Raw genomic sequence first — 26,905 nt, forward strand, 5'->3', positions numbered from 1 at the left:
GGGATCACCATGTCCCATGGAAAGACTGGGACAACCGTGTCCCAGGGAAAAATTGGGATCACCACATCTGATGGAAAGATTGTGATCACCAATCCAATGGAAAGATTGGGATCCCCAATCCCGCTCCTCTCTTCCCACATTCCCAGCCAGCCAGGTGGGAATTTTCCCCCGAGGACTTTCTTGAATTGCTCACATCCAGCCCGGCAGCGCCAGGAAATTAAATTCCAGGATAACCCCAGGGGTGGGATGAGGAAAGATGGAAAATTATCCATGGTGGGCTGCGGATGCTGCAAGGGGGAAAACGGGAAATTTTGGGAATGGTTTCATTCCTTATCCCGGCTCAGACCCCTGATCCTGAGTTTCTGTGGAATTCCGCTCATCCCAAGGGTGGTCCCGTGTCCCCGCGGTGACCACACCCCTGCTCCCGGCGAGATTCCCATTCCCAAGATTTCCGCAGCGATTCCCTCCCGGCAGCGCCAGGAGAGGGAGCCCGAGGCGCTCCCGCATCCAGGAATTCCCCGCTCCACGAGGCCGCATCCAGCGGGATCCGCTCTTCCCATTCCCGGGACACGCCGCGGGTCGGGAATTCCAGCCGGGATTCTGCTCCAGAGCTCTGGGAATGGGGTGCCTGGATCCCAGTCCCGCCGGAGCAATTCCCGTTGGCCTTCCCGCGGGAATCCTCCTGGGCTGCGGGAGACGCATTCCAGAGGGCACCGGCACCAACCTGGATCTGTGCTCCTGCTGGGAATTCAGGGATCTCTGATCCTGCTGGGAATTCAGGAATTTCTGGTCCTGATGGGAATTCAGGGATGCTGGTGGGGATTCAGGGATCTCTGGTGCCTCTGGGAATTCAGGGATGCCGATGGAAAACCCGGAATCTCCGGTGCTGGTGGAGAAACTGCTGCAGCTGGAGGAGACCAGGACACAGCGCCCGGGTCCTGCTCAGTGCCAGCAGGAGATCGAAACCCTTGGAATTCTCTCCAGGTGCTGAGCATCTCCCTTTCCCAGGATCCGCTGCAGGATCATGGATGTTCTCCAGGAAAAGAAATCTGACTGGGAGCTGGAACGGGATCCCACCAAACATTCCAAGCCAAACCTGAGGCACAAAATCCCTGGGATGTTTCCCTGCCCTCCCCAGCATTCCCAAAGCCGGGATTTGGGATTGCAGGGCTGTCCTGGTGGAGCGTGAGCTGTTTTCCTGACCATGCCAGAGGAATTCCCTCTGGGAAGGGAACTGTCCCATCCTTGGCAGTGCTGCAAATTCCCTAATTCCCAAATTCCCACCCTATTCCCAGCATTCTCACTCCTCCCAGCTTGGATGAGGGGCTCCCCTGGCTTTCCCAGCTTTCCCAACTCCCAGCCCCTTTCCCAGCATTTCTGGGCTCCTCCCAAGCTGCATTTGGGATTTGGGAGATGCTGGGATTTCCCCAAATGTGGAAAATCGGGATCCATCCATCACCAGATTCCCAGGATCCTCCCAGCTCCAGGCACCTTCCCAGCCCTCCCTTCCCATCCTACCTTTCCCAGCTATCCCAGCTCAGCTCCCAGTTTTTTCCAAGTTTTCCGAGTTTTTCCAAGCAGTTCATTGGGATAATCAATTCCCCCTCTGGGATGAGGCAGCCGGGACACGGAGCTGCTCCAAGGCTTTGGGAAAATTGGGATTCTCCTCCTCCAGCTTTTCCAGGCCTGGATATTCCCTGTCCTGAGCTCTGCTTCATTCCAAGCATCCACTCGGATCCTTCAGATCCCGGGAAAACGGAGGATTTTTGGGAAAAGGTCACGGCTGGGTGGGTCGGGATTTATCAGTGGCTGATGTCATTAATTCCCTGTTAATTGCATTAACCTTTCCCACACTTTCCAGCCCAGCTCACGTGGTTTATCCTTAAAAATAGTTGATTTTCAAGGAATATTTGGGACTTTTCCTCCTCTTGTTATCAGATCCGTTGGTTTTTTACGGGGATGCTTGGAATAAAACTCATCTTCCATCGGATTCTTGGTGGAATAATCTCCTCACAAAAGGGAAATCCTTGCTTTTAGGGCTGTGCTTTTCTTCCAGGAGAATTGGGAAATGCCTTTGGAATTGGCCTGGAGTTGTTTGAAAGAAATAAAATTAATTGGAGGAAAAAATGAAGAAATAAAGAAAAAAATTAAAATGAAAAAATTAATCCTGGAGAATTCCAGGCCTTGGCTGTATCCTGGTTCTGTTCCCTGGAAACAAGGAGATAATTTTTTTTCCCCTAAATATTTATCCCCAGTATTCATCTATCATCCCAGAGATTTTGAAATATGGGAAAAAAATTCCCAGATTTGGGGCCTACAAGGTGTCACAGCCAGGGGTGGCAGGGATGCTCCTAAATTCCTGTATTCCATATTAGAATTCCCCAAATTCCCCCAGATTTCTTTGGAGTCGATGCCATTGGGAGTGGGGTTTTCTTGGTGGAGAGAGCAGGAGTTGGGATAAAATTCTCCAGGTTATTATTTTTCCCTCCGGGGCCTGGATTTTGGGGTTATTTGGACACATCGATGTCCCTAAATTATTCTGAGCGTCACTTCCAGCTGGGCCTGGAAAACGGAGCTGCCAGCCCTGCTGGTGTCACTGTCGACAATAAAAACTGGGTAAAAAATCTCCCTTTCCATGTGGATGGATCCTTCTGGATGCTGCAGCAGCCTGGAATACCCAGGAATATCGAAATATCCATGGATTCCTTAATTTCCATGGAACATCCACCCCCTGGATGGCTGGAAGCGGCCGAGGCCAGGCCTGGGATGGGATGGCTCCTTCCCAGCTCGGCATTCCAGGATTTCCTGGCGCTGTCGGGATGGGAGGGAGCCGGGCCATGTCGCGATAGCGGGGAATCCTCGCCGACACCGCGCGTTTCTCGCGACCCCTCCCCGCACGGCCGCAGCGGGCCGGCCGCGCATCCCGGGGCCGAACCGCGGCTCGCAAAGGGTTAAAACTGAACCGGGGCCGGACCGGGGCTTCCAGAGGGTTAAAGCGGAGGTGGCACCGGGGCTTCGAAGGGTTAAAGCGGCGGCTGCGGAGCGACATCGGGGCTGCCGAAGGGTTAAATCGGAACCGGGTCCGCACCCGAACCGGGGCTCCCCAAGGGTTAAATCGGAACCGGGTCCGGACCCGAACCGGGGCTCACCAAGGGTTAAATCGGCACCGGGGCTCCGAAGGGTTAATGCGGCCCCGCGGAGCGACACCGGGGCTCCCCAAGGGTTAAATCGGCACCGGGTCCGGACCCGAACCGGGGCTCCCGAAGGGTTCAATCGGCACCGGGGCTCCGAAGGGTTAAGGCGGCTCGGGCCCCCCCGGCCGGGGGCGGTGCGGGGCTGACATCACGGCCCCGCCGCGCCGAGCACCGGCCGAGCTGAGCTGCGGGCAGCGCTCGGCAGCGGGCACACCCCACCCTCCTCCTCCTCCTCCTCCTCCTCCTCCTCCTCGCTTCTCCTCCTCCTCCGGGCGCTTCTCGGTCTCCGCCGGCGCTCCTCGCTCCGCTCCAGCCGCATGCCCGTGCCGAGGTAAGCGCTGCCCTGCGGTGCCCGCAAGGTGCCGGGCCCGGTCCCGCCGCCTCCCCCGCCCGGCCGAGCCGCCGCCTCTCCTGTGCCGCTGCCCGGGCTCCGATCGCGGCCGAGCCCCTCCCGCGGCCGCGGCCGCTCCGGCCCCGCAGCTCTGCTGCAGTTTTAACCCTTGGAGGGGGCGGCGGTGCGGGGCGGGCACCCCCGGGGGACGGGACAGCCCCGGAGCCGCTCCGAGCGGGGCTGGGACCCCGAACCGCACCGAACCGAGCATCCTCCCCAAAACCGAGCATCCCCCGCAAACCGCGCATCCGCTGGACCGAGCGTCCCCCCAAACCGCGCATCTCCCCCCAAACCGCGCATCCCCCAAATCGAGCATCCCACGGAGCGCGCATCCCCCAAACCGCGCATCCCCCGGGCCGCGCATCCCCCGGGCCGAGCATCATCCGAACCGAGCATCATCGGAACCGAGCATCCCCCCAAATCGCGCATCCCCCCCAGATCGCTCATCCCCCCCAAATTGCGCATCTCCCCCGGCCCGCGGTCCGGCCCTCCCGGGGGTCGCGCATCCCCCGGGCCCCTCCCTAGGCCGCTGCTTCCCGGACCTCTACAGGTGGCTGGAAGGGCGTGGAAAACCTCGGGAATGGCTCCGGGAGCTCGGCGGAGAGGGCGGGGGGGACCCCAAATCCATCCTGGAGCAGCTCCCGGATTCCTGCGGGGAAGGTTTTGCTTCCTGGGGGTTGGTCCCGTCTCTTCCCGTCCCTGATCCCTGGGAACTGACCCTGCTCTCCCATCCCTGATCCCGCTCTCCCACCCCGTGGCCAAGGTTGTGGCCCTGGAGCGATCCTGAGCCCCTGGATCCTGCTGGATTTGGGATTAGGGAGCGAAGGGGCTGATTCCAGAGGAGCTGTGGGATTTGGGATCAGGGAGCTCCAAGCCTGGGCCAATTCCAGGCTGTGGGATCCTTGGGATTTGGGGTCAGGGAGCTCCAAGGCTGTCCCAGCCCGAGGGTGTGGCACAGCCATGACTTTGGGAGGTCACCAGACATTCCAGGGAATCAGCCTTGGGAAAGGTCATGGGGTGGGAAGGGTCTGGAATGACCTCAGTGGGCTCTGGGAATGGGATTGACGATCCCATAGAAGCCCTGGGAAAGGCTGCAATATTGGGAATGACACTGGGCTGGTGCGCTGGGAATGGGAGGCAGCGGGACTGGAGCTGATCCCTCTCCAAATCCTGGATTGGGATGTGGGAATGTCCAAACAACCCCAGGGAGAACAGGGAGAATCCCTCCTTCCCTTTTCTTTTTCCTTAGGAAAAAACTTGTGGGATGTCCCCAGTGCTGCTTTTGGGGTTGGGTATTCCCAGGTGCCATTCCCAATCCATGCCAGAATCCCTGGAAAAGTGTGTTCCCAGCAATTCCGGAGAGGGATTGATGAGCAGGATGGGATTTGGGATATAAATCCATAATTGGGATCAAAGACCCCCAAATTCCCAGATATCCAGGGGTGCAGCTGGAAGCCAGGCTGGGAATTTGGAGTGCTCATTCCCAGGGTCTTTTTTGGGATGGGAACAGATTTATCTCAGAAAAAGGCCCCAGGGATAGCACCTGCAGCAGGATGGGGAATTTTTTGTTGATTTTCAGGGAATGGATGAGCAAATGGAAAATTTTCTGTCTTCTGTCCCAAAAATTCCTCTGTTCCATCCAAGCTTTTCCCTATGGATTTTATCTCCTGAAATGTGGATTGATGAAATCCTAGGAAATTCTGGGAGCGGCTTCCTGACCTGATCCAGCACCGATTCCAGGGCTTTTCCAGGCAAAACTGGGACACGGATCTGGGGAATGTCAGTCCCTGGACATTCCCTGGATGTGGAGAGGGAAAAGGGAAGTGGGACAAGGAGCTGTGAGAGGCTTTTCCAGGATGGATTTGGCTCTCCGGATTCAGCGTGGATCCAGGAAAAGCTCCGGTGGTCCAAAGCTGCGGGGAATGGTGGGATGTGGGGATGGGAATTGTTCCCACAGAAAGGCAGGAAAAGGGGGAGCCCCAGGGAATGTCTGGATCTGCATCCTGACCCAGCTGCCGGCCTTATCCGGGACAGGAATTTGGGATTCTCCTGCAGCAACTCCTCCCACGCCGGGGCCGCTTCCCCGAGGAGCTGCAAACGGCGGATAAGCTTTTCCAAAGTTTGTAAATATTCCCGAGCAATTCGGCCTGGGAGGAAAATCCAGCTGAAAATCGGGAGCAGGGCCCTAAAGCCAGCACCAAGAGCTTTTCCTGGGATTTGGAGGGCTGGGAAAAGGCTTGGAGGGGGCTGGAATATTTCCTGGATCCCTCCCTGTCCTGAGCCACCCCCTCCCTTCCCACGGGAAGGAGCAGCCGGAGCTGCAGCTCCTGCGGGAGTTTGGGACCAGGGAATTAAAAATAGGATGGAGCTGGATCCATGGGAATGCTGGGAGAGCCCACGCCTTGCTCCGGGAGCTGCCCAAATTCCCTGGAATTGTGGCATGGATACCATGGAATGGCCACTCCAGCTTTTTTTTTTTCCCATCTTCCAGAAGATCAGTAGGAATCTGGGATAATTCTTCTGTGCTGTGGAGTCTGATTTGGTCTCCATGCCTTGGCAAGGGAAAAGCATCCCAAATTTTGGGAATTGTTAACTCTCAGCCTGGATAACTCTCCCAGGAAGCCGAGGGAAGCAGGATTTGAGGGAGAAGGGATGTGAGTCAGGATGGGAACAGAAACAGCAAGAAAGAGGACAAAATTGCCATGAAAATGGGAATCCTTGGGAATAGCCAGGTGGGAATTCTGGTCAGGGAGGGGCTGGAGAATTTAACCTTGGGTCAGGCGTTCCCAACTCCCACCCATTCCAGAGGCTGCTCCCAACTCCCAGATTAATGAATTTCTGGGATCTGGGGGCGTGGTGTTTTTTGGGAAGAGGGATTTGAAACTGTTGGAATTTTTCCCGAAAAACACTGTTGAAAGGAGGATGGTCCTGGCGATGATCTCATGGCAAAATGATGGAGCCGGGATCCGAAGGAATGGGAACATCCAAAGGAAATGGAGCCAAACCCAGATTCCAGAGAGGAAATTCCAACTATTCCCTGTCAGGATTAAATGAATGGTGCCCTACAGAAGTTCTCCATGGCTGGGAGGTTGGAACGCCGGGATATTCCCAGTGGGAATTCTCCGTGTCCTCTGCTGCCTTGGAAGGGCAGATGTGGTGGCTGGAACAAATGCTGATCCATGGAAAAGCTGATACCGGATCAATCCGGGGGGAGCTCTTTGGAGTGGCTGGGCTGTGTTAGCAGGGAATTGGGATTTGGAGAACACGGATTGGTTTGCCGGGAATACAGGATGAAGGCTTCTCCGGGGGGTTGCTAAAAATGGATTTGATGGAGCAGCCTGCCCTTGAGAATTCCAGATATTCCAAAGGGGCTCCAGGAGAGCTGGAGAGGGATTTGGGATAAGGGATGGAGGGACAGGACACAGGGGATGGATCCCACTGCCAGGGGCAGGGATGGATTGGAGACTGGGGAGGAATTCCTGGCTGGGAGGGGCTGGGTTGGAATTCCCAGAAAAGTTGTGGCTGCCCCTGGATCCCTGAAAGTGTCCAAGGCCAGGGCTTGGAGCACCCTGGGATAGTGACAGAGAATCCATGGAATGTGGAAGTGGGACATTTCCTGCCTCATTATTCCTTAAAATCCTTTCCTTTCCTTTCCTTTCCTTTCCTTTCCTTTCCTTTCCTTTCCTTTCCTTTCCTTTCCTTTCCTTTCCTTTCCTTTCCTTTCCTTTCCTTTCCTTCCCTTTCCTTTCCTTTCCTTTCCTTTCCTTTCCTTTCCTTTCCTTTCCTTTCCTTTCCTTTTCCTTTCCTTTCCTTTCCTTTCCTTTCCTTTCCTTTCCTTTCCTTTCCTTTCCTTTCCTTTCCTTTCCTTTCCTTTCCTTTCCTTTCCTTTCCTTTCCTTTCCTTTCCTTTCCTTTCCTTTCTTTTCCCCTTTCTTCCTTTTCCCTCATTCCCAAATTCTCCATAAAACTTTGGAAAAGCCTGGCTGGGGTCACCAATCTTTGGGATTGCTGTAGGTTGGGAATAGGGATAAGGAGCCGTTGAAATCTGGAAAAGGAAAATCCCTGCTCCAAGACAAATTCTCCTCATCCAAGGCAACTCCAACCCTCGGCTTTTTAATGAGTTTTAATTGGGATTCTGTGCAATTAATTGGGATTCTGTGCAATTAATTGGGATTCAAAGGAATTAATTGGGGTCGTTAACGGGGCCTGGCGGCATTGCCGGGATCCGTAACTCACACCCGGCTGGGCAGGCTCGTTCCCAACCCCCTTCCCGCTCTTTTCCATGGAATTTTATCAAACCATGAATAGTCCCATTCATCCCGGATTCCTATCTCCCGAGTCATTCCCCAAATCTGGCAGCTGGGGGGAAAAACCATCTCCGGATGGAGGGAGGCAGCTGCTCCGGTGCCCCCCAAATCCAGGGATTCCGGCGCTCCCGGAGCCGTGCCAAGGCCGCTCCCAGAAATCCTGCGCTCCTTTGTTCGTGGCAGAGCCTCTGGCAGAGGCTCCAGCCACGGATCTCCGGCTGGAATGGGGCTGGGAAAAGCTCCGGGAGCAGAAGGGCCATGCTGGGGAAAGGCTGGAGCGGTCAAGGTGGTGTTGGAGAGCGGAAAAATTGGGATAAATCAGGATAAATTGGGATAAATAAACTGGGACGTGAGCCCAGATTGGGGTCTGGCTGTGGGAGATCCGGTTTGATGGGAAATGTGGGAATGCTGGGAATGGTGGCAGCCACATTCCTGTATCCAAACCTTTTCCAACCTCATCTTTTCCAAGCTCATCTAAAATCCAAAGATGTGTGCCTGTCCTCCCTATGGATCCAGAATTCTCATGGATGAGCCCCCGTCTCAGTCCTGCTCATTCCAATGGGAAAAGCGACTTTCCCCCTTCTCTGACTTCCCTAAAACCCCCTCAAGTTAGGAAAAATCCTGGAATATTTTTTCCCCTCAAGGAAACAGAATTCCACAGAGCTCAGCCTCATCCTGATGGAATTCCAGCTGGGAATTTTCCCCTCTGGAAGTGATGGTTTCTCCCAGCACTACTGCTGTGCAAATCCCAACAAATTATGCAAAATAATGATGGAAAAATTTGGGGAAAATTATGGAAAAATCCTCCTGCGCCAAAAGCTTGGGAAGAGCCATGCTCCAGCAAAATTCCCTGTGGTGCATCCTGGGAAGCTGCTGGGATGTTTGGGATAGGGCGGTGCCAGGAGCAGGGATCGTTTGGATTCAGGAATGGGAATGACCTAAAAGCCTGAGCCACATTCTGGGAATGTCCAAGGAAAGCTTGGATGGGGCTTGGAGCAATCTGGGATAGGGGAAGTGTCCCTGCCCATGGAATGGGATGGGGTTTAAGGTCCATTCCCACCCATTCCATAATTCCAGGATTCCATGATTTCCAGGGATGCTGCTTGGCAAAGCCTGACCCATGGCAATGCTGGATCCCTGTTGATCCCGACCCTTGGAATGCCACCAGGGACTGGAATTAATCCCAAAATCCTCTGGATCGTCATCCCTGTTCCCCAGTTTTGGCAACGCTGCGGTTCAGGATCCATCCCGGTTGGAACTTGGGATCCAAAGGGTTTCCTTCTTTTCCAGGCTCCTGGAGCAGCCCTGATTCCCTGAGCTCCGCGTCCATCCCGGGCGATCCGGAGGCGCCCGACCAGCCCGGGGCCGAGCAGGGCAGGTGAGGATCCCGAGGAACCCGGGGAGGGATGGGAACATTCCCAGGGTTCAGCGGGAATCTCCCATCACCTCCCATCCCATCCCATCCCATCCCATCCCATCCCATCCCATCCCATCCCAAATTTCTCCACTGGAAGCTGGGAATGTGCTTCCATGGGTTTTTATCCATAGGATTGCGGCAGCTTCCATGGATATCCTCCCAGAACTTGACCTGTTATCCCAAAAAATCTGTGTGGATCAAATCCGTGGAATGTTCGGTCTTTGTGGGAATGAGGATGAAGGAAATTAATTAAGGAAATGATGCAAAATGGATGGAAAAATTGGCCAGGGATGGGAATTCCATGCAAGCTCATCCGGAGGGATCCCAGCTCCCGGTGGGATCATCCCAACCTCTGGAAAAGAGTCTCGGGTGAAGAGCAGGGAACCCCGATTCCCAAAAAATCCAAGGAAAACCTGGGAAAAAGGGGGATTCGAGGCACATCCCGGGGCAGGGGAGGGACATCGCGGCCGCTGCTCCGCCGGCTCCCAGAATAACGAGGAAAACAAGGAAAACAAGGGAAAAAGGAAAACAAGGCTCCCTTGCCTTTCTCCAGAGTGTTCCGCTCATGCCGGGAGCCGGAGCACAAGGAAAGGCTTGTCCAGGATTCCCGAGGGTTGGGAAGGGGGGTCGGTGCCATCCCGCGACCTTCAGCCTCCTCCGGCGCTTCCCGGGAAACGGGAATGTGCAGCCTGGAATACTGACTGGATCCTGCTTGTTTTCCTTCCTCTTTCGTTGGTGGATTTGGCCGTTCCTCGATTTCTGCTGGAAAAGTCTGGGAGAAACTTCCCAAAAAATCCTTTGGGGGTTTTGGGGTTGGAGCCACCCCAAGGTGCTCATTCCTGGGAATATTTGGAATTTTTTATGTGGAAAGGGAGAGCTGTCAGAGCTACTTCCCAGAGCTTTGGAAAAATTCCAGGAAAATAAATTTGCCAGGATAAATAAATTTCCCTGTCCCGTGCAAAGCTGGGGCTTGGAAAGGGATTTTTTCCAGGCTATCCCAATGTTTCTGCTCCCGGTGGATTTTTTTTCCAGCAGTTTTTTAATCCTCTCCCACCTGGCACCTCCCTAAGGAGTTTTTTCCCTGTGGGGTCCCTTTTCCCTGACAATTCCATCCCTTTAATTCCCACTTTAAAGTGGCTTTTCCACCTTTTTCCCATTAAAAAGCTGGCTTTGGGAAAGGTTGGATTGATGGGATCTTCCCACTGGAGCCTTTTCTTGGGATAGATCCAAACTGCTGGATCCTGGCTGGAAAATCAAGGATTTGTGATGGGATGGGAAGTAATTCTGATGGACGAATCCCTGGCTCATACTCATTCCAATGGGAAAAGCAACTTTCCCCCCTCTCCAGCTTCCCAAAAAGTCAGGAAAAAGCCTGGGATATTTTTTCCCCTCAAGAAAATGGAATTCCAAGGAGCTGGAGGGGGGAAAATTCCCGGGGGTGGTGCCCCAGGGCAGCTCCGGGGGCTGGGAATGTTTTGTTCTCCATCCGGAGCTTCCTGAGGTGGGAAGGACTCAGAAAACAGAGTGGGAGGACAACTGGGCTTGCTTCCGGAATTTTTGCTGGAGGAGGAATTTTGGGATTGTTCTCGGCACGTGGGGCCTGGGAAAGTTTGGCTTTCCTCCTCCGGGAGTTTTCCCAGATGGAAAATGATCCATTCTCGGCTCCCTGAGGGTGCCAGGGATGGGTTTTTCACCTTTCCGAGAATTCCGTGAGATCCATGGAAACTTGGGAAGCAGCTCCAGGATCCAGGAGGGCTGAGGATTCCTGGGAATAGCTCAGATCCATCCGGACTCACTTGGAGCTTTTTCCCAGTGTTTGGGAAGGGGAGAGGCCATTCCCAGGATTTCTAGGAAGTTGAAATCCTCGAAAAGTCGGACTCCAGGGAAATCCCAGGCTGGAAAAACCTCACCTGGGAGATTCCCGGCCGGGATTGTCCCACCTCCCACATTCCATGGATTCTGTCGCTGCCCCCGCTGCTCCGAGCCCCATCCAACCTCACCTTGAACATTCCAAGGATCCAGGGGCAGCCCTGGCTTCTCTGGGAATTCCAGCCCGGCCCCTCCCCACTTTCCTAGGGAAGAATTCCTTCCCAAATCCCATAATCCCAATTTTTTTACTTATAAACCCATGATTTTTACCCAGGAATTCCTTTGTCCTCTAGAAGGACTTTGGCAGCCACGTGGAATTCTCCAAAAGCGGCAGGAGGAAACGGGATTGGAACCACCAAAAATTCCCTGCTGAGGGTCGGATCCCGGCCCTCCGGAGCAGCAGGAAGGGTTGGGGTGTTTTCCCTGGAATTCCTGGGAAATGAATGGAATTTTTTCCTTTCCCTCTCTGCACAGAGCTCCATGAGGGACCTGCACAAGTCTGAGGTGCTGGGGAGCAAGCGCGGCCTGGTGAGTGTCCCGAGCCGGGAATTCCCAGCTGGCTGCGACAGAATCCATGGAAAACTCATCCCAAGCCTGCCCAGAGCCTCCCAGGGGCCGGCTCCGCTCCAGAGATCCATCAGAACGAAGGGAATTCATGGCATTCCCACCCCACATCCTGAATTTCTTTGGGGTTTCCCTCTTGGGACGGAGCATTGATCCCGTGGCGAGGTGGGACTGGGAATTCCAAACCCAGGGCCGGGCTGGATTGGGAATTCCAAACCCATGGCGAGGTCAGATCGGGAATTCCCGCCCCGCAGTGAGGTTGGATTGGGAATTCCAGCCCCAGGAGCTCCTGCTCCTGAGTTTTCCCCTCCCATTCTGGATTGGGATGGGGAGGTGGCTTTAGAGGGGCTCTCCCAGCATGATTTGAGGTTTTCCAGCCTGGATTTCAATCCCCAAAATATTCTAGGATATCAACCCCAAAGTATCCCCTGCCTCCAGCTGGGCGGGGTCTGGGATCACCCCAAATCCATTCCCAAACAGACCAAATCCTTTGGGATTTAATCCCTGAGGCTCCCAAATCCCTCAGTCCTCGTGCTCCCAGGTGCAGATTCCCTGTGGAATCCACCAGAGTTGGGATCACGGGTCTATCCCAGGAATCCCCCCAGGAATGTGGCACAGCAGCAAGTCCAGAGGGGATTTTTCCCTAAAAAATTCCAAATTTTAAGTTTTTTTCCCCGTTTTCTGCACAAAGGAATTGAGGGATGTCCATGGGGTGGGACTGGGCAGCTCCAGCTCCTTCCCGGCGATTCCAGATCCTTGATTTTCCTCTGGAAAAGTGGCTCCTGTTTGTGCCCTGCGTTAATGAGCCATTGATGCTGGAAATGTCAAACTCCAGCATTCCTGACCTTTCCCATGGAAAAAAACTTTCAGGGATGCGCTGGATCCGGAGGGAGGGAGGGAGGGAAAACAACCCCACACCCGAGGCTGGGATCGGCTTGGATTTGGGATTTCTACATAACCCCCAAATTCCTACAAAACTCAGCCTTGATTTTAGCCAGAAGATCCCAGACAGGGAATTTTTGTCACAACCTCTGTGCCAGGAGAGAGGCAGGAAAACCGGGAATAATGGGATTTGGGTAAGGCTCCATCTCCTCAATCCCCTTCCTGAAAACCACGGAGTTTTTTGCATTGGATTTCCTTTTCCTGATGATTTTTCCAAGCAAATCCCTCCTTTTTTTTCCCCCCTGCTACTCAACCAAATCCATTGGAAGAACGAGGGAAGATCTCTTTATTCCCATTAAAAATCCTCAGGACACGGGAAGTGCCATGGTGACAACACAAAAGGGCAAGGGCACAATTCCAAGGAAAAAAAAGGCTGGAAGGGAGGAATTTTTCCCCCCAAAATTCCAGGTGAAGGCAGGAATGAATTTCTCTGTGAGCTCGGACACTCAGGGCGGATTACTGGGAGCTATTTTTAGGATATCCAGGTTTTTTCGGGATTAGGGCCGGGGCTCTGCCTGTTGTTGTGGCCACAGCTCCTTTCCCGATTTTTCCCTCGCTCCCGCTGTTTCCAAGACTCCCGAGGGATGAAAGGATCCTTTGAAAAGCCAAACACATTGAGACAAGAGCTGCTCCTGCTGCCGCTCCGGGAAAGGCCGGAGCTGCCAGAAAAGCGGGAAAATGTCCAAGCACGGCTTGGGGGTTGTTCCTGGGATCTTTTCCCTGTTTTCCAGGCATTGCTATTCCCAGGGAATGAGGGCAGAACCAATGGAATTTTACTCCTGAGTCCTTTTCCCTGTTTTTCAGGCATTGCTATTCCCAGGGAATGAAGGCAAAGCCGACAGAATTTTACTCCTGGGATCTTTTCCCTGTTTTCCAGGCATTGCTATTCCCAGGGAATGAGGGCAGAGCTGGGGATTTACTCCTGGGTCCTTTTCCACCAGGATCAGCTTATGGATCCTTGGGATCCTTGCTGGATCCTGGGCTGCTCCATGCAGGAAAACCTGCGGAAAACGGGGAATTTTCCCAACGCTCCCTCCGTCCCCCTCCTGCCCCAATTCCCGCTCTCCCGCCATCCATTTCCAACCCATCACATTCCAAGCCAGAATTCCTTTGTCGTGTGCACCCAGGCGTGTCCTGGATGAGCATGCCCGCTCCAAAGGGGAGCAGCTGGAATTCTGTGGCTGTCTGAGCCTTTGGGAGCCTCTCCAGCAATGGTGCTTCCATGTCCGTGGTAAAAACAGGAGAGCAACCAGGAATGGTTTTATGGGAATGGGTTTTTTTGGGAATGCTGAGCTTTCTTTTTGAGCCTTTTGGGAGCCATTCCAGCACTGGGAGGGCACTTTCAATTTTTTGGGAATGTTCATGTTGGAATGGGCCCATCCCAATGCTTCCATGTCCATGGTAAAAACAGGAGAGCAACCAGGAATGGTTGTTTTGGGAATGCTGAGCTTTCTTTTTGAGCCTGTTAGGAACTATTCCTTCTCCAGGGGATGCTTTCAATTTTTTGGGAATTCTCATGTTGGAATGGGTCGATCCCAATGCTTCCATGTCCACGAGGACAAGCCAGGAACGTGGGGGGTTTTTTTTGGGAATGCCGATCCCTGCGTTTCCCCGCAGGGGATGTCATGGCGGCCGCAGTACCGCAGCTCCAAGTTCCGGAATGTTTACGGGAAGGCGGCGAGCCGGGAGCACTGCTTCGACGGAATTCCCATCACCAAGAACGTCCACGACAACCATTTCTGCGCCGTCAACGCGCGATTCCTGGCCATCGTCACCGAGAGCGCCGGCGGCGGCTCCTTCCTCGTCATCCCGCTGGAGCAGGTGAGATTCCTGACAGGAATTTCCAAAAGAGTGTCCAAATCTCCTTTTCCTGGGGTTTCCTCATCATCCCACTGGAGCAGGTGAGATTCCCAAAGGGAATTCCCACAAGGAACCATCCCAAAGTGTCCAGATCTTTTCCTGGATGGGATTCCCAAAGTGTCCCGATTCCTACTGATTTTCCTGGTGTTTCCTCATCATCCTGCTGAATCAGGTGAGATTCCTGACAGAAATTCCCAAAAAAGTGTCCAAATCTCCTTTTCCTGGGGTTTCCTCATCATCCCTCTGGAGCAGGTGAGATTCCCAATGGGATTCCCAAAGTGTTCAAATCCCTGCTGCTTTTTCTGGGGTTTCCTCGTGGCTCCTGGGAATGGGATTCCCAGTTGCAGCTATCCCAAAATATCCAAACCGCTGCTGCTTTTCCTGGGGTTTCATGTGGAATTGGTAAATTGGGGTTTTTTAAGGAAGAATTCAAACATCCAATCAAAGCTTTTTTGGAATCTCTCCAGGAGGTTTTTCCATCATTTTGGACACTGGGAATGTCTCCAGCCTGTCTCATTACAGAGCCAGGTGCCACTAGATCCCGGGATTTCAAGGAATCTGCTCCTTGCAATCTCATCCCACTGCTCCTTCCCTTTCTTTGGGTTTTCCAAGGAATGGCTGTAGGCACGCCGGGGATTTAAGGTTGGATTTTTGGGAAAAATTCCTCATCCAGAGGGTGGTTGGGCACTAGAACAGCTCCTTTCCATGGGAAAAGCAGGAATTTTGCGAGGGATTTATCGCTGTCATCCCTGATCCAGGCGGGATCTTCCCCCTCCTCCCTTTTCCATCTCCATCCAAGGTTCCCCCCACTTTTCCCGGGAATTCCCCTGGGATCTGCCCATCTGAAGTTGAAATTCCCATCAATCCAGCGGCTGCTCCAGCCGATCCCGTGGGATCTGCGGCTCCCAGGAGAAGACGCAGCAGCGACCTTGAGCCTGGAGTTTACCTTGGATAGGGAAAGGGGAGTGTTTTGACGGGAAGAGAATCCGTTAAAATGAGATCAAAGGAATTTTTCCAGGGAGGAAGGCCCTGGCACAATTCCCAGGAAAGTTGTTGCTTCCCTATCCCTGGAATGTTCAAGGCCAGGTTGGAGCAACCTGGGATGTTGGAATGGGATAAAATCCCTTCCCATGCAACCCATTCCTGGATTCTGGGATTCTTGGATTGCTCCCAAAATTCGGGCACTCGCCTGGGCTATTCCTGTATTCCGAGCGGGAATCCACATCCCATCCCTGGGCACCTGCAGCTCTGGGATGCTCCCAGCCTCATTCCCAGGAGGAATTTTGCCATGGCTGAGCTGCATTCCCAAATTCCCAGATCCCAAACTCCAGCTGGGAGGGGAAGCTGGGAGAAGGAGGAGCTCTCCCTGGTTTTCTTTCCCTCCATCCCATCATTCCTTCGCCCCTTTCCCTGTGCAACATTCCCGCCTCTCCTGAATTCCTTGTTCATTCCGGAGGCAGCTCCAGATGGAAGGAATTCTAATCAGGATTTAATTGCAGAGCACAGCTTGAGCCTCATTAATATTCCCAGAAAAAACCCCGGGAGCTTTGTCTGAGCACCCGGAACGCTCCAGCTCCGGCCTCATCCCAGCTCCTTCCTCACAGATCCCAGCTGGAATCGCCATCCACACCCCCTCGATCCCGAATCCTGAGGAACAACCCCACATTCCCAGCAAATCCAACTTTTTTCCCTGGCAAAATCCCGGTGGGATAAAAGCAGGGATGGCATTCCAAAGGGATCCTCTGAAATCCTGGGATATCCAGCCGGTCAATCCCACCTGGAGCAGCCCTGGATGCTGGAGGAGTTAATAAATTCCCGATTTTTTTTTTTTTTTTAATCTGGAGCCTGATTAGCTCATTAAGGAGAAACTAATTTTCCTTGGAAATCAGCAGCTCCCTAATTAATTGTGATCCATAATTAGAAGCTAATGAAGGTAACCCGGATACCGCGGAGCCGCTCCGTGGATTTGCTGCCGTATTTTTGGATCTTTTCCCTGGATTTTGCCCTCAGCAAAGCTCCCGGAATCTGGGCCGGGCCGTCTGCTCATCCCACATCCACATCCCGGGGTTTTCATGGAGCGATCCAAGGGATGTGTGGGTTGGGAAGAGGGAGCTTTGCTCCTCCCTCCTCCCAGATTCCGGAGCCTCGGGATTGGGAATGAGCCCATGCCCAGCACCAGGATAAAAATATCCCAAGGGAGTGGGCGGAGGATCAGGAGGAGCAGGATTGGCTCCCTAGGAATGGGAGAATCCCAGAATCCTGGAATGGTTTGGGTTGGAAGGGACCTTAAAGCTCATCCCATTCCATGGACAGGACAGGGCTGGATTTGGGATGGGAGAGAGGCTGGATTTGGGATGGGACAGGGACAATTCCCACTGTCCCAGGATGCTCCAAGCCCTCTCCAACCTGGCCTTGAGGATTTGGTTCTGGAGACCTCTTGGAAAATATTCCTTTCTTGTGAGTCAGGGAACAAAATCCTTGGATGCTGCAATTCCATCAGGAAGCAGCCCGGTGCCATCACATCCCATCCTTCTGGAGCTCATCCCGTTCTCCTGCTGCCAGGCTGGGAGAGCTGGGAATGTTCCCCAGGAGAAGGGAAGGATCCAGGGAATCCTCAGGGCCCCTTGCGGGCCTAAAGGAGATCTGGGAAAGCGGGAAAGGGATTTGGGATAAGGATTCTGTTGGGATCCCCATGGATCCCTTTGCAGGGAATGACTTCCATGGAAACAGAGGGATTTTTGATCCCGCCAGGAATGAGGAGCCGTTTTCCAGAGGCAGCCAATGTTCTCTCCTGACGGGAGTGGCAGCGGGAAGGGGCAGCCTCTGTTTATCCGGAGGAAGCTGAAATCCAAACTCCTGCTCCCATCGCTGCCAGGATTGTGGGAACGGCTGGATTTGGGATGGGGGAAAGGCTGGATTTGGGATAGGGTAGGATATGGAATTCCCAAACCTCCCCGAGTGCCCTTCCATGTTTCCTTGGGATTTTCCATCCGGGAATGGGATCCAGAGGTGCTGCCGGATGGATGCTGCGTCCATCCCTGAGGTTTTTCCATGTGGGATTGAAGGATGGAGTGGAACGAAGGGATTTTTCCATGTTCGTGGGGCTTTCCCTGGAATATGAGGGTTTGGAAGTGCTCCTGGTTTGCGTTTTCCAAGGGAAAAACAGGTTTTGGAAATTTCTGACATTGAAATAATTTATCCAAGATTTCCTGCTGGATGGATTTCCGGGAAGAGTGGAATTCAGCCGTGGCCAGGGTGGAGCTGTGCTGCTCCAAGGATGGGAATTGCGGATTTTTCCCATCCCTTGGATTTAATGCTGATGGATCTGACAGAAAATTCATCCCGGATTTCTATCAGGGAGCAAAATTCCATCCCTCCCATCCCAGGGATGGCTCTTGAGTCCACTGGAATCCCCAGGATTCTCTGCACAGATTCCTCAATCCCATTCCCTGATTCCAGAATCCAGAAGGTTTCCACCCCTCTCCCTGCTGCTATTCCAGCCATTCCCAGGGAAAAAAATTCTCTCTCCACCCCACAATCCCCAAAATTCACGATTTTTCCAAATAATTTTCCCTTTTCCCAACATAACCCGAAGGATTTTCCCTTTTCTAAAAGCTTCAGCAAAGGGAGGGGCGGGAGCTGCTGGAAGATTTCCTTCTTCCAGCCTTTTCTGTGGAAAACCTTGGAGCTGCCGGAGCCAGGAGAGCTCCAGGCTGTCCCTGCGGGGCCGGAATCTGGGTCACCGAGCTTCCCTCAGCCGGGGATCAGGGATCCAGGGATTAGGATTCACCTTGGATTAACTCAGGCTGCCGGCAAGGTCCCACTGAAAAACGGGATAAACGCAGCCGGAATCCTGGATTTTTTAGGGATTTTTCCCTTTTATTGCCTTTATTTTTCCTTTGCCTTTTCCAGGTGCCCTGGGAAAGGCACATTCCTTGTCCTTTTCCCAGTGTGTGCAACCAATTTGAATCAAAATTCTGGATTTCATGGGAAGAAACGATCCTAAATAACCAAACCCAGTGTTGTCCTCTTAAAATCCTGATGAATTTTGGGAAAATCCATCAAATCTTATGGTAAAAAGACATTCACTCGGCTGATTCCTTAAAATAAAAGAGGTGGAATTTGAATTTGTGCTGTAAAAATTCCATCCACCTGGAATTCTGCAGTTTCTGTGGGAATTTCTGCTGCAGCCGGGGTGTGAATAAAGTCCTGGCAATGCGAATCAGAAATTTGGGAAAAGCAGGATAAGCCGATCCTTTGGATAAGTGATGGGGGCTGGAATATTTCATATAACAAAGACAAAACGGGGAATTGCAACCCAGGAATTCACTGGGAGGCAGAGCTAAGTAATCACTGACATTCCCACGTTTCCTTTTCCCTCTCTGTCTCATATTTGGGAATTTTTCCTTCCCAAATTCCTCCCTGCTGCTCGAGGGAGGAAATGAATCCCAAGAAACCTTGGGAGCGACAGCTCTGGAGCCGTTCCTGGCCCTGATCCGACTTCCTGGAGCTGCCGAGGGCAGAATTCCCAGCACGTTCCTTTGTTCCCAATAAACGGAGCCGGGAGCTCGGCACGGGAAAAGTCGGGAAGGAAAATCCATGAAATATTCAGCGGCTGTGCCGAGCTGACCCAGTTATTCCACACGCTCCGAGCGCCGCTCCGGCATGGATACAGAACAGAGCAGGGAAGGACACCGGGGTGGCATCCGGACACGGAGCTTCCTTGGGAATGGAAAAGGTTCCCATCCCAGTGGGAATCTTCCCAGGAGGCTCCGTAAAAGCTTTGGAAATTCCGCATGGAAAGATCCCATCCTGTGGGACTGGGGATTTGCAGGAGTGTGTGATCCCAGAATTCGGGGTTTGTTCCATGGAGGAGAACCTTGGAAAATGGTGATTCCGAAGTTGGGAAGGAAATCTAAAATCTGGGAGGGAAATTCCAAATGCTCCAACTCCAGGCTGGGTTGGATGAGCTTGGAGCAACCTGGGACAGGGAAAGGGATCCTGGGCGATGGCAGGGATTGGGAATGGATCTCATGGAAGATCTTCCCACCCAAACTGTTCTGGGATTCTGGGATTCACGTGGGATCCAGTGGCTGAGGGGTTTTAGAGCGTCCGGAATCTCTTCCAGTCCTTTCACCCATGGATTTGGATCATGAAAGGAGAAGTGTGGATATTGGGAAAATTCCCTCATGGAAAGGGTTTTCCAGCCCCGTCCCCATTCCCAGAGGGATTGAAAATCCCTGTGGATGCAGCCCTTGGGCACAGTGCATGGATCAGTGCTGGGAATGGTTGGACTCCATGATCTTGGAGTGCTTTTCCAAGCCAAATATTCCATGAATTCCTGCTAAGCTCCCGGCTGTCCTTTCCCTGCTCCATGGAGTCTGGAGAAACCCCTTCCCATCCATGGATCAGCTGGGAATACTGGGGATACTGGATAAACCCAATGCCTGGTTTGGCCCATCCCAGGCTGAGCCGGATCTCCCTTCTCCAACAATTTCCCATCCCTGGAAACACCAATTTCTCCCGAAATTTGATGTCTTTCCTGATGTTTTCCTTTCTTTTCCACTCCAGACTGGCCGGATCGAGCCGAACTATCCCAAAGTTTGTGGCCACCAGGGAAATGTGCTGGACATCAAGTGGAACCCCTTCATTGAGAACATCATCGCCTCCTGCTCTGAGGACACCTCGGTGAGCCGGAATTCTGGGATGCAATTCCCAGACCCATCCATCCTCCCCGTCCCATTGATTCCCCATTTTGATATTTCCATGGCATTTGTTTTGGGAATGCTGAGGGACAGGAGATCAAAGCCAATCCCAAATTGTGCCCAGCCTGGCTCCTGGGCCAGAATTCCCCCCTGTTCTTTATTTTCTGGACATAAATCCAGAGGATCCAGAGGGTAATTCCCATGAGGAGCAGCTGAAGGAGCTGGGAATGCTCAGCCTGGAGAAAAATGGGATCCGGAGGGAATTCCAGGCTCTCCACAAGTCCCTGACAGGAGGGGGCAGCTGGGGGAGGTCCCGGGGAAGGTTCAGGTTGGAAATCTCCATGGAGACAATGGAAAAGAGGAGCTAGATCCTGGGAAAATCCCTGGTGGTTTTTAGAGCAACCAAAGCCAACTAACCCGGAAAATCTGGGAGTCTTTATCCCAAAGGATCCCAAAACGTGGAGTCTGTAGGGTCAGGTTTGGGGTCTCGGGACAAGGAAGGGCTGGGAATCTGGGAATTCAGGATGAGGATTCCAATGTCCTGCCTGGATAACACCATCTACCCTGACTGGGTTTTTCCCAAGGGATCCCAAGGGTTCGTTGTTTATCCTTGAGGGACAATCAGTAGCAGGGCTGATCCTGGAATTCCCAGAAGTTTTGTTTTTGGGAATTCCAGGATTTTGGATGTTTTTGGGAAGGAGCTTTCAAGGCCAGGAGTTGGGATGGTCCAAACCCCATTCCAGGTATGGATCTACCCTGGCTGGACTTTTCCTGAGGGATCCCAAGGATTCATTGTTTATCCTTGAGGGACAATCAGCAGCAGGGCTGATCCTGGAATTCCCGGGCAAGACAGGAATTCCAGGGGCGGGAGTTGGGATGCTCCAAACCCCATTCCAGGTGCGGATCTGGGAGATTCCGGAGGGGGGACTGAAGCGGAACATGACGGAGGCGGTGCTGGAGCTGTACGGACACAGCCGCCGCGTCGGGCTCGTGGAGTGGCACCCGACCACCAACAACATCCTCTTCAGCGCCGGCTACGACTACAAGGTCAGCCTTCCTGGGAGTGCCATTCCAAAGAGCTTTCCCGGATTTTGGCACCGCTGGGAGTCGCCTGTGGATGGCCAGAGTGGGATTGTGGAACGCTGGAATGGTTCCAGTGGGTTGGAAGGAGCTTAAAGCTCATCTCATTCCGTGCTTTCCGTAGGGCAGGAAGGAGCAGCTTCCATAGGCCAGGGGGACATTCCATGGACCAGGGGGACATTCCATGGACCAGGAACAGCTTCCAAAAACCAGGAACAGCTTCTGTAGACCAGAAACAACTTCCATTTATCAGGGAGAGCTTCCATAGACCAGGAACAGCTTCCACAGATCAGGGAGAGCTTCCATAGGCCAGGGAGACATTCCATAGACCAGGAGCAGCTTCCATAGGCCAGAGAGACATTCTGTAGATCAGGGAGATCAGGGAGACATTCCGTAGATCAAGGAGACATTCCATGGATCAGGAACAGCTTCCACAGATCAGGGAGAGCTTCCATAGACCGGGGAGACATTCCATGGATTGGAGAGATATTCCATGGACCAGGGAGACATTCCATGGATCAGGGAGACATTCCATGGATCAGGGAGAGTTTTCATAGACCAGGAAAAGCTTCCATAGGCCAGGGAGATGTTCCATGGACCAAGGAGCAGCTTCCACAGAGCAGGAAGACCTCCCACCATCCCGGGTTGCTCCAGAGGCTCTTCCCGCAGGTGCTGATCTGGAACCTGGACATCGGCGAGCCGGTGAAGATGATCGACTGCCACACGGACGTGATCCTCTGCATGTCCTTCAACACCGACGGCAGCCTCCTGGCCACCACCTGCAAGGACAAGAAGCTGCGCGTGGTGGAGCCGCGCTCCGGGAGGGTCCTGCAGGTGAGATGGGCGCTCGGAGTGAGATTTTTAGGGAAGACTCCTATGGAATGTCGGGAAAATACCCTTCAAGGGCCATAGGTGCTCCCTGCGGGGTGTTTTCTGCGTGGTGGAATCCAGTTGACAGCCTGGTTGTGGAGATGGTGGGAAGGGCTTGGCCTCATCCCAAGCGGAGGAGTTGGAGGCTTTGATTCCGTTGTTAATTAAGGATTTATGGAAAACAGTGGGAGTAAAAGGGAAGTTGCAGGGGAAGGTCCAGAGTTGGAGGCTCTGATTCCGTTGTTAATTAAGGGTTTGTGGAAAACGGTGGGAATAAAGGGGAAGGTGCTGGAGGTTTGGAGGAGGATGATGGGTTCTCCCTGATCCGCAGGAAAATGGGAATTTTGGCTTGCCCTGGGGCAGGTGCCGAAGGACAGAGCTGGAATTTCCCCAGGATGAGGCTGGTGGAGCAAGGAAAGGGCTTTCCTGGGATGAGAGCTGGATCCAGGGGGAATTTCAGAGCTCATTCCTGTCTTGCAGGAGGCCAGCTGCAAGAACCACCGCGTCAACCGCGTGGTTTTCCTGGGAAGCACCAAACGGCTTCTGACCACGGGAGTGTCCCGCTGGAACACCCGGCAGATCGCCCTCTGGGACCAGGTGGGTGCCAAGATCCCCCTCTGTCCCTGCTGGAATTCCTGCTCCATCCCTGCCAGGATCCTGCTCCATTCCTACTGGAATTACTGCTCCATCCCTTCTGGAATTCCTGCTCCAACCCCACCAGGATCCCTCTCCATTCCTGCCCAGATCCCCTCTCCATCCCTGCCGGAATTCTTTCTCCATGCCACTGCCATCAGGACACGGCTAACACCGGGATTTTCCTGTTTTCCAGGAAGATTTATCCATGCCTTTGATCGAGGAGGAGATCGATGGGCTCTCGGGGCTCCTCTTCCCATTCTACGACGCTGACACCCACATGCTGTACCTGGCTGGGAAGGTAGGGATGCACGGAGCATCCGGATGTGCCATTCCCAGAAAAATCCCCCAGCATTGATCAAGGGATTGGGGCTGAATTTTGGATCCTGGAATGGTTTGTATGGAAAGGGAGCTTCAAACTCATCCAGTTCCTTGGATGTCCCTGCCATGGGACACATTTGATCATCCCAGGCTGCTCCAAGTTCTGTCCAACCCAGGATATTCCAGGGATCCAGAGGCAGCCACAGCTTCTCTGGGAATTCCATCCCACCCCCTCCCCACCCTCCCAGGGAATGATTCCTCCCCAATATCCCATCCATTCCTGTCTTCTAAGTGCTCCTAATCCTGTTTTTTCCACCTTCTCATTTCCAAATCCATTCCCGTCCCTCTTCCCTGCTGCTCCAGGGTGACGGCAACATCCGGTACTATGAGATCGGCTCGGAAAAGCCCTACCTGAGTTATCTCATGGAATTCCGCTCGCCAGCTCCACAGAAAGGACTGGGTAAGGGTGGAGGTGCTGCTGCTCCGCTTCCCGGAGCACGGAAAAGGTGGATGGGGAAGGTGCTGGATTGAATGGCACAAGGAAACGGGCTTGGATTTGGTTTGGGTTGGGTTTAGGTTGGATTGGATTGGTTTGGAATGGGTTTGGATTGGGTTTAGATTGGGTTGGGTTTGGGTTGGGTTTGGGTTGGGTTTGGGATTGGGATTTTCCATGCTGGAATTTCACGGATGGGCGATCCTGGTGCCTCTCCGGTTTGGGATTTTCCATGCTGGGAATTTCACGGATGGCTGATCCCGGTGCTCTCTGCAGGGGTGATGCCGAAGCACGGCCTGGACGTCTCCGCCTGTGAAGTTTTCCGTTTCTACAAACTCATCACCCTCAAGGGGCTCATTGAGCCCATCTCCATGATCGTCCCGAGGCGGGTGAGTCCTGGAATGTGGGAATGAGCAGGATCCGGAATGTCTGGGCGGCTCTGGAGCCATGGACATGCCCCACTTTGGCCAATCCCATGCATCCCTGGACCTCTCCATCCTTACTGATCCCATGGAATTTCAACCACAATTTAACGGGAATGTTTTTAGGGAATGTTTCTCCAAGGGGTTGGTCTCACTTGAGTTTTGGGAATTTTGGGGAAAATATCTCTTGCATTGGGGTTTTCTGGGAAGCAAATCCAGCTGCTGGCCAGGGCTGGGTGGAGAACACAATCCCAGGTTCTCTGCTCCAGCCAGTGCTTCCCAAATTTTCTCCCTGTGTCCAGAGTTTCCCAACTATCCAGGTGTTCATTCCCTCTGTGGGGCAGGGAATTATTCCCCTGTGCCCAGGGAGCAGATTCCCAGATCCCATTGTTCTTCTCTTCCCATTTTCCCAGTCGGAGACGTACCAGGAGGACATTTATCCCATGACTCCAGGGACGGAGCCAGCCCTGACCCCAGACGAGTGGCTCAGTGGGGTCAACAGAGGTAAAACCACCAGGGGGGTATCCCAAAAATATCCAGGATGTGGGAAAAGAGCACCACATCCTGCTGATCCACCAGCTCTCCCGCAGATCCCATCCTGGTGTCGCTGAAGGAGGGATACAAGAGGAATTCCAAGATCGTCTTCAAGGCGCCGGTGAGGGAGAAGAAAAGCGTGGTGGTCAACGGGATCGACCTCCTGGAGAACGTCCCGCCCCGCACGGAGAACGAGGTGGGGCAGCCCTGCAGTGGGAGTGGGAATGGAAATGGGATCTGGGGATGAGCCTGGAAAGGCACCGTGCTGCCGGTCTCCATCCCAACAGAGGCAGGAGTGTGGGATCCTTCCAGGGATGGGAGCCTGGGATCCAGCCCATGACCCTTTCCCATGGTGGGAATGTGGGATCCATCCCATGACCCTTTCCCGTGGTGGACACCTTTTCCAGGAACACCATCCACTATCCCAGGCTGCTCCAATCTGGCCTTGGACACTTCCAGGCATCAGCTTCTCTGGGAATTCCTTCCCAAAATCCCATAAAAATCTCCCATCCTTCAGTTCAAATCCATCCCTTATCCCCAAAATCAGCCAAGTTATGGCCCATTCCCAGCATGGATCTGGCAAAATCCTGGGACGAACTGATGTGATCCCACCAGCTCCACCCCTTCATCTCCATCCTTGTTTTCCAGCTGCTCCGGATGTTCTTCCGGCAGCAGGATGAGATCCGGCGGCTGAAGGACGAGCTCTCGCAGAAGGACATTCGGATCCGGCAGCTGCAGCTGGAATTAAAGAACTTCCGGAACAGCCCCAAGAACAATTGACTCCAGGGACGTTTTCTAAAGAAATTCCTTTGTTTCTACTCCTGAATTCCTTGGATCCACTCACCCAGAACACAATTCTGGAGTCCGCGGCTGCCGAGAGCCTGGAATCACGTTCTGCGTGTCTTGTCCGGCACTAATCCCGCTCTAACCTGATTCCTGGGAAAGCCTGGAGGCTCCCAGTAAGTCGGAGCCATGTTCTGTCCGTTGGGATGAGCCAGCCCGGGGCAGATTCCCGGGAAAGCGCGACGCTTCCTTGCTATTAATTTTTTTTCCTATGCAAAAATGTGACAGTGGGAGTGGAACTGGAAAAGGGGCGGGAAGTGGGAAGGGCTTGATCGACAAAGGGAGTTTCTGTGTGGGAATCCGGGATCCTTCCCGTGCTGGGAAACTGGGATCATTCCCATGGGAGCAGGATAGGATCCTTGCTGTGGTGGGAAACTGGGATCATTTCCACAGTGGGAAATTTCCACATGGGATCCTTCTCGTGATCCTTTCCCATGCTGGATGCCCAGGACTCTTCCTGCAGTGGGATCCCAGGATTCTTGCTGTGGTGGGAAACTGGGATCATTCCCATGGTGGGAGCCTGGGATCCTTCCCATGATTGTAACTTGGGATCCTTCCTGTAGTGGGAACCTGGGATTCTTCCTGCAGCTGGAGCCTGGGATCTGTCCCAGGATCCTTTCCCATGGTGGAAATCTGGGATCATTCTGTGGTGGGAAACTGGGATCCTTCCCAAGGTGGAAATTTGGAGATCCTTCCTGTAGTGGGATCCTGGGATATTCCTGGGGGTGCTGCCCCATGGATGGAGCCCAAGGGACGGATCCTGAGGATGGATCCCGAGGGATGCACCTGGAGCTTGCCAGGCTCAGCACTTTGGACAATCCCAGGATTGACAGGATTTGCCTGGAGCACAGGGAATGACACCAAATCCCATTGGTTTTTCCTGGAGATCCCAATTCCCACTCAATCCGAGCTGCTGAAGTTCCCGGCGTTCCCAGCGCGGGTGTGTCCCGTCTGTGTCCTGCATTCCCTGCTGTGTTCCATGTGCTGTCATTCCTGATTATTTATGCTCCCACGGGATAGTGATGGAATAAAATCTTTTCAGAATACCAGAACCGCATTCCCGCCTTTCCTTCTCCATCCAGGGGCTGGGGGGGATCCCAAGGAAAATTCTTGGATGTGCTCCCCAGACCAGGGAGGGGGGAGAAGCTGAAGATGGATCCTGGAATCCAGCATGGATCCTGATTCCAGCATTCCCAGCTCATCCCAACGTTTCCAGCATCCAACTCATTCCAGAGGGAGGAAAACACAGAGTGCTGCCTCTTACCTGGGATCCAGGAGCTCCTTCTTCCCAGCCTGGCAAAGCTGGGAGAGGATTTTCCAGGAGAAAGGCTCCAGTATTCCTGGGATAACCCCCATTCCCAAGGGAAAACATTCCAGGAGCTTCACTCAAACCCCAGCACCTCTGTGGGCTTGGTGCAAAGGATTTTAGGGTGACAAAGGTGCTAAAAACACCAGGAATTC

The 26,905-nt window shown here is 53.5% G+C and overlaps 1 protein-coding gene across 1 annotated transcript; it reads left to right on the forward strand.

Moving 5' to 3' along the window:
- The first annotated feature begins 3,408 nt into the window (after positions 1-3,408).
- CORO2B (coronin 2B) lies at positions 3,409-26,488 on the forward strand. Its single transcript, XM_030969725.1, has 14 exons — positions 3,409-3,525; positions 9,182-9,269; positions 11,652-11,705; positions 14,301-14,504; positions 20,115-20,231; positions 21,146-21,295; positions 21,998-22,162; positions 22,679-22,795; positions 23,028-23,132; positions 23,516-23,612; positions 23,922-24,034; positions 24,481-24,571; positions 24,658-24,797; positions 25,250-26,488. Exons 3-14 carry the CDS (start codon positions 11,658-11,660, stop codon positions 25,379-25,381), a joined length of 1,479 nt encoding a protein of 492 aa, XP_030825585.1. The 5' UTR covers positions 3,409-3,525; positions 9,182-9,269; positions 11,652-11,657; the 3' UTR covers positions 25,382-26,488.
- Positions 26,489-26,905: the final 417 nt, after the last annotated feature.

This window comes from Camarhynchus parvulus, unplaced genomic scaffold (assembly GCF_901933205.1).
Source record: "Camarhynchus parvulus unplaced genomic scaffold, STF_HiC, whole genome shotgun sequence".
NCBI lineage: Eukaryota > Metazoa > Chordata > Aves > Passeriformes > Thraupidae > Camarhynchus > Camarhynchus parvulus.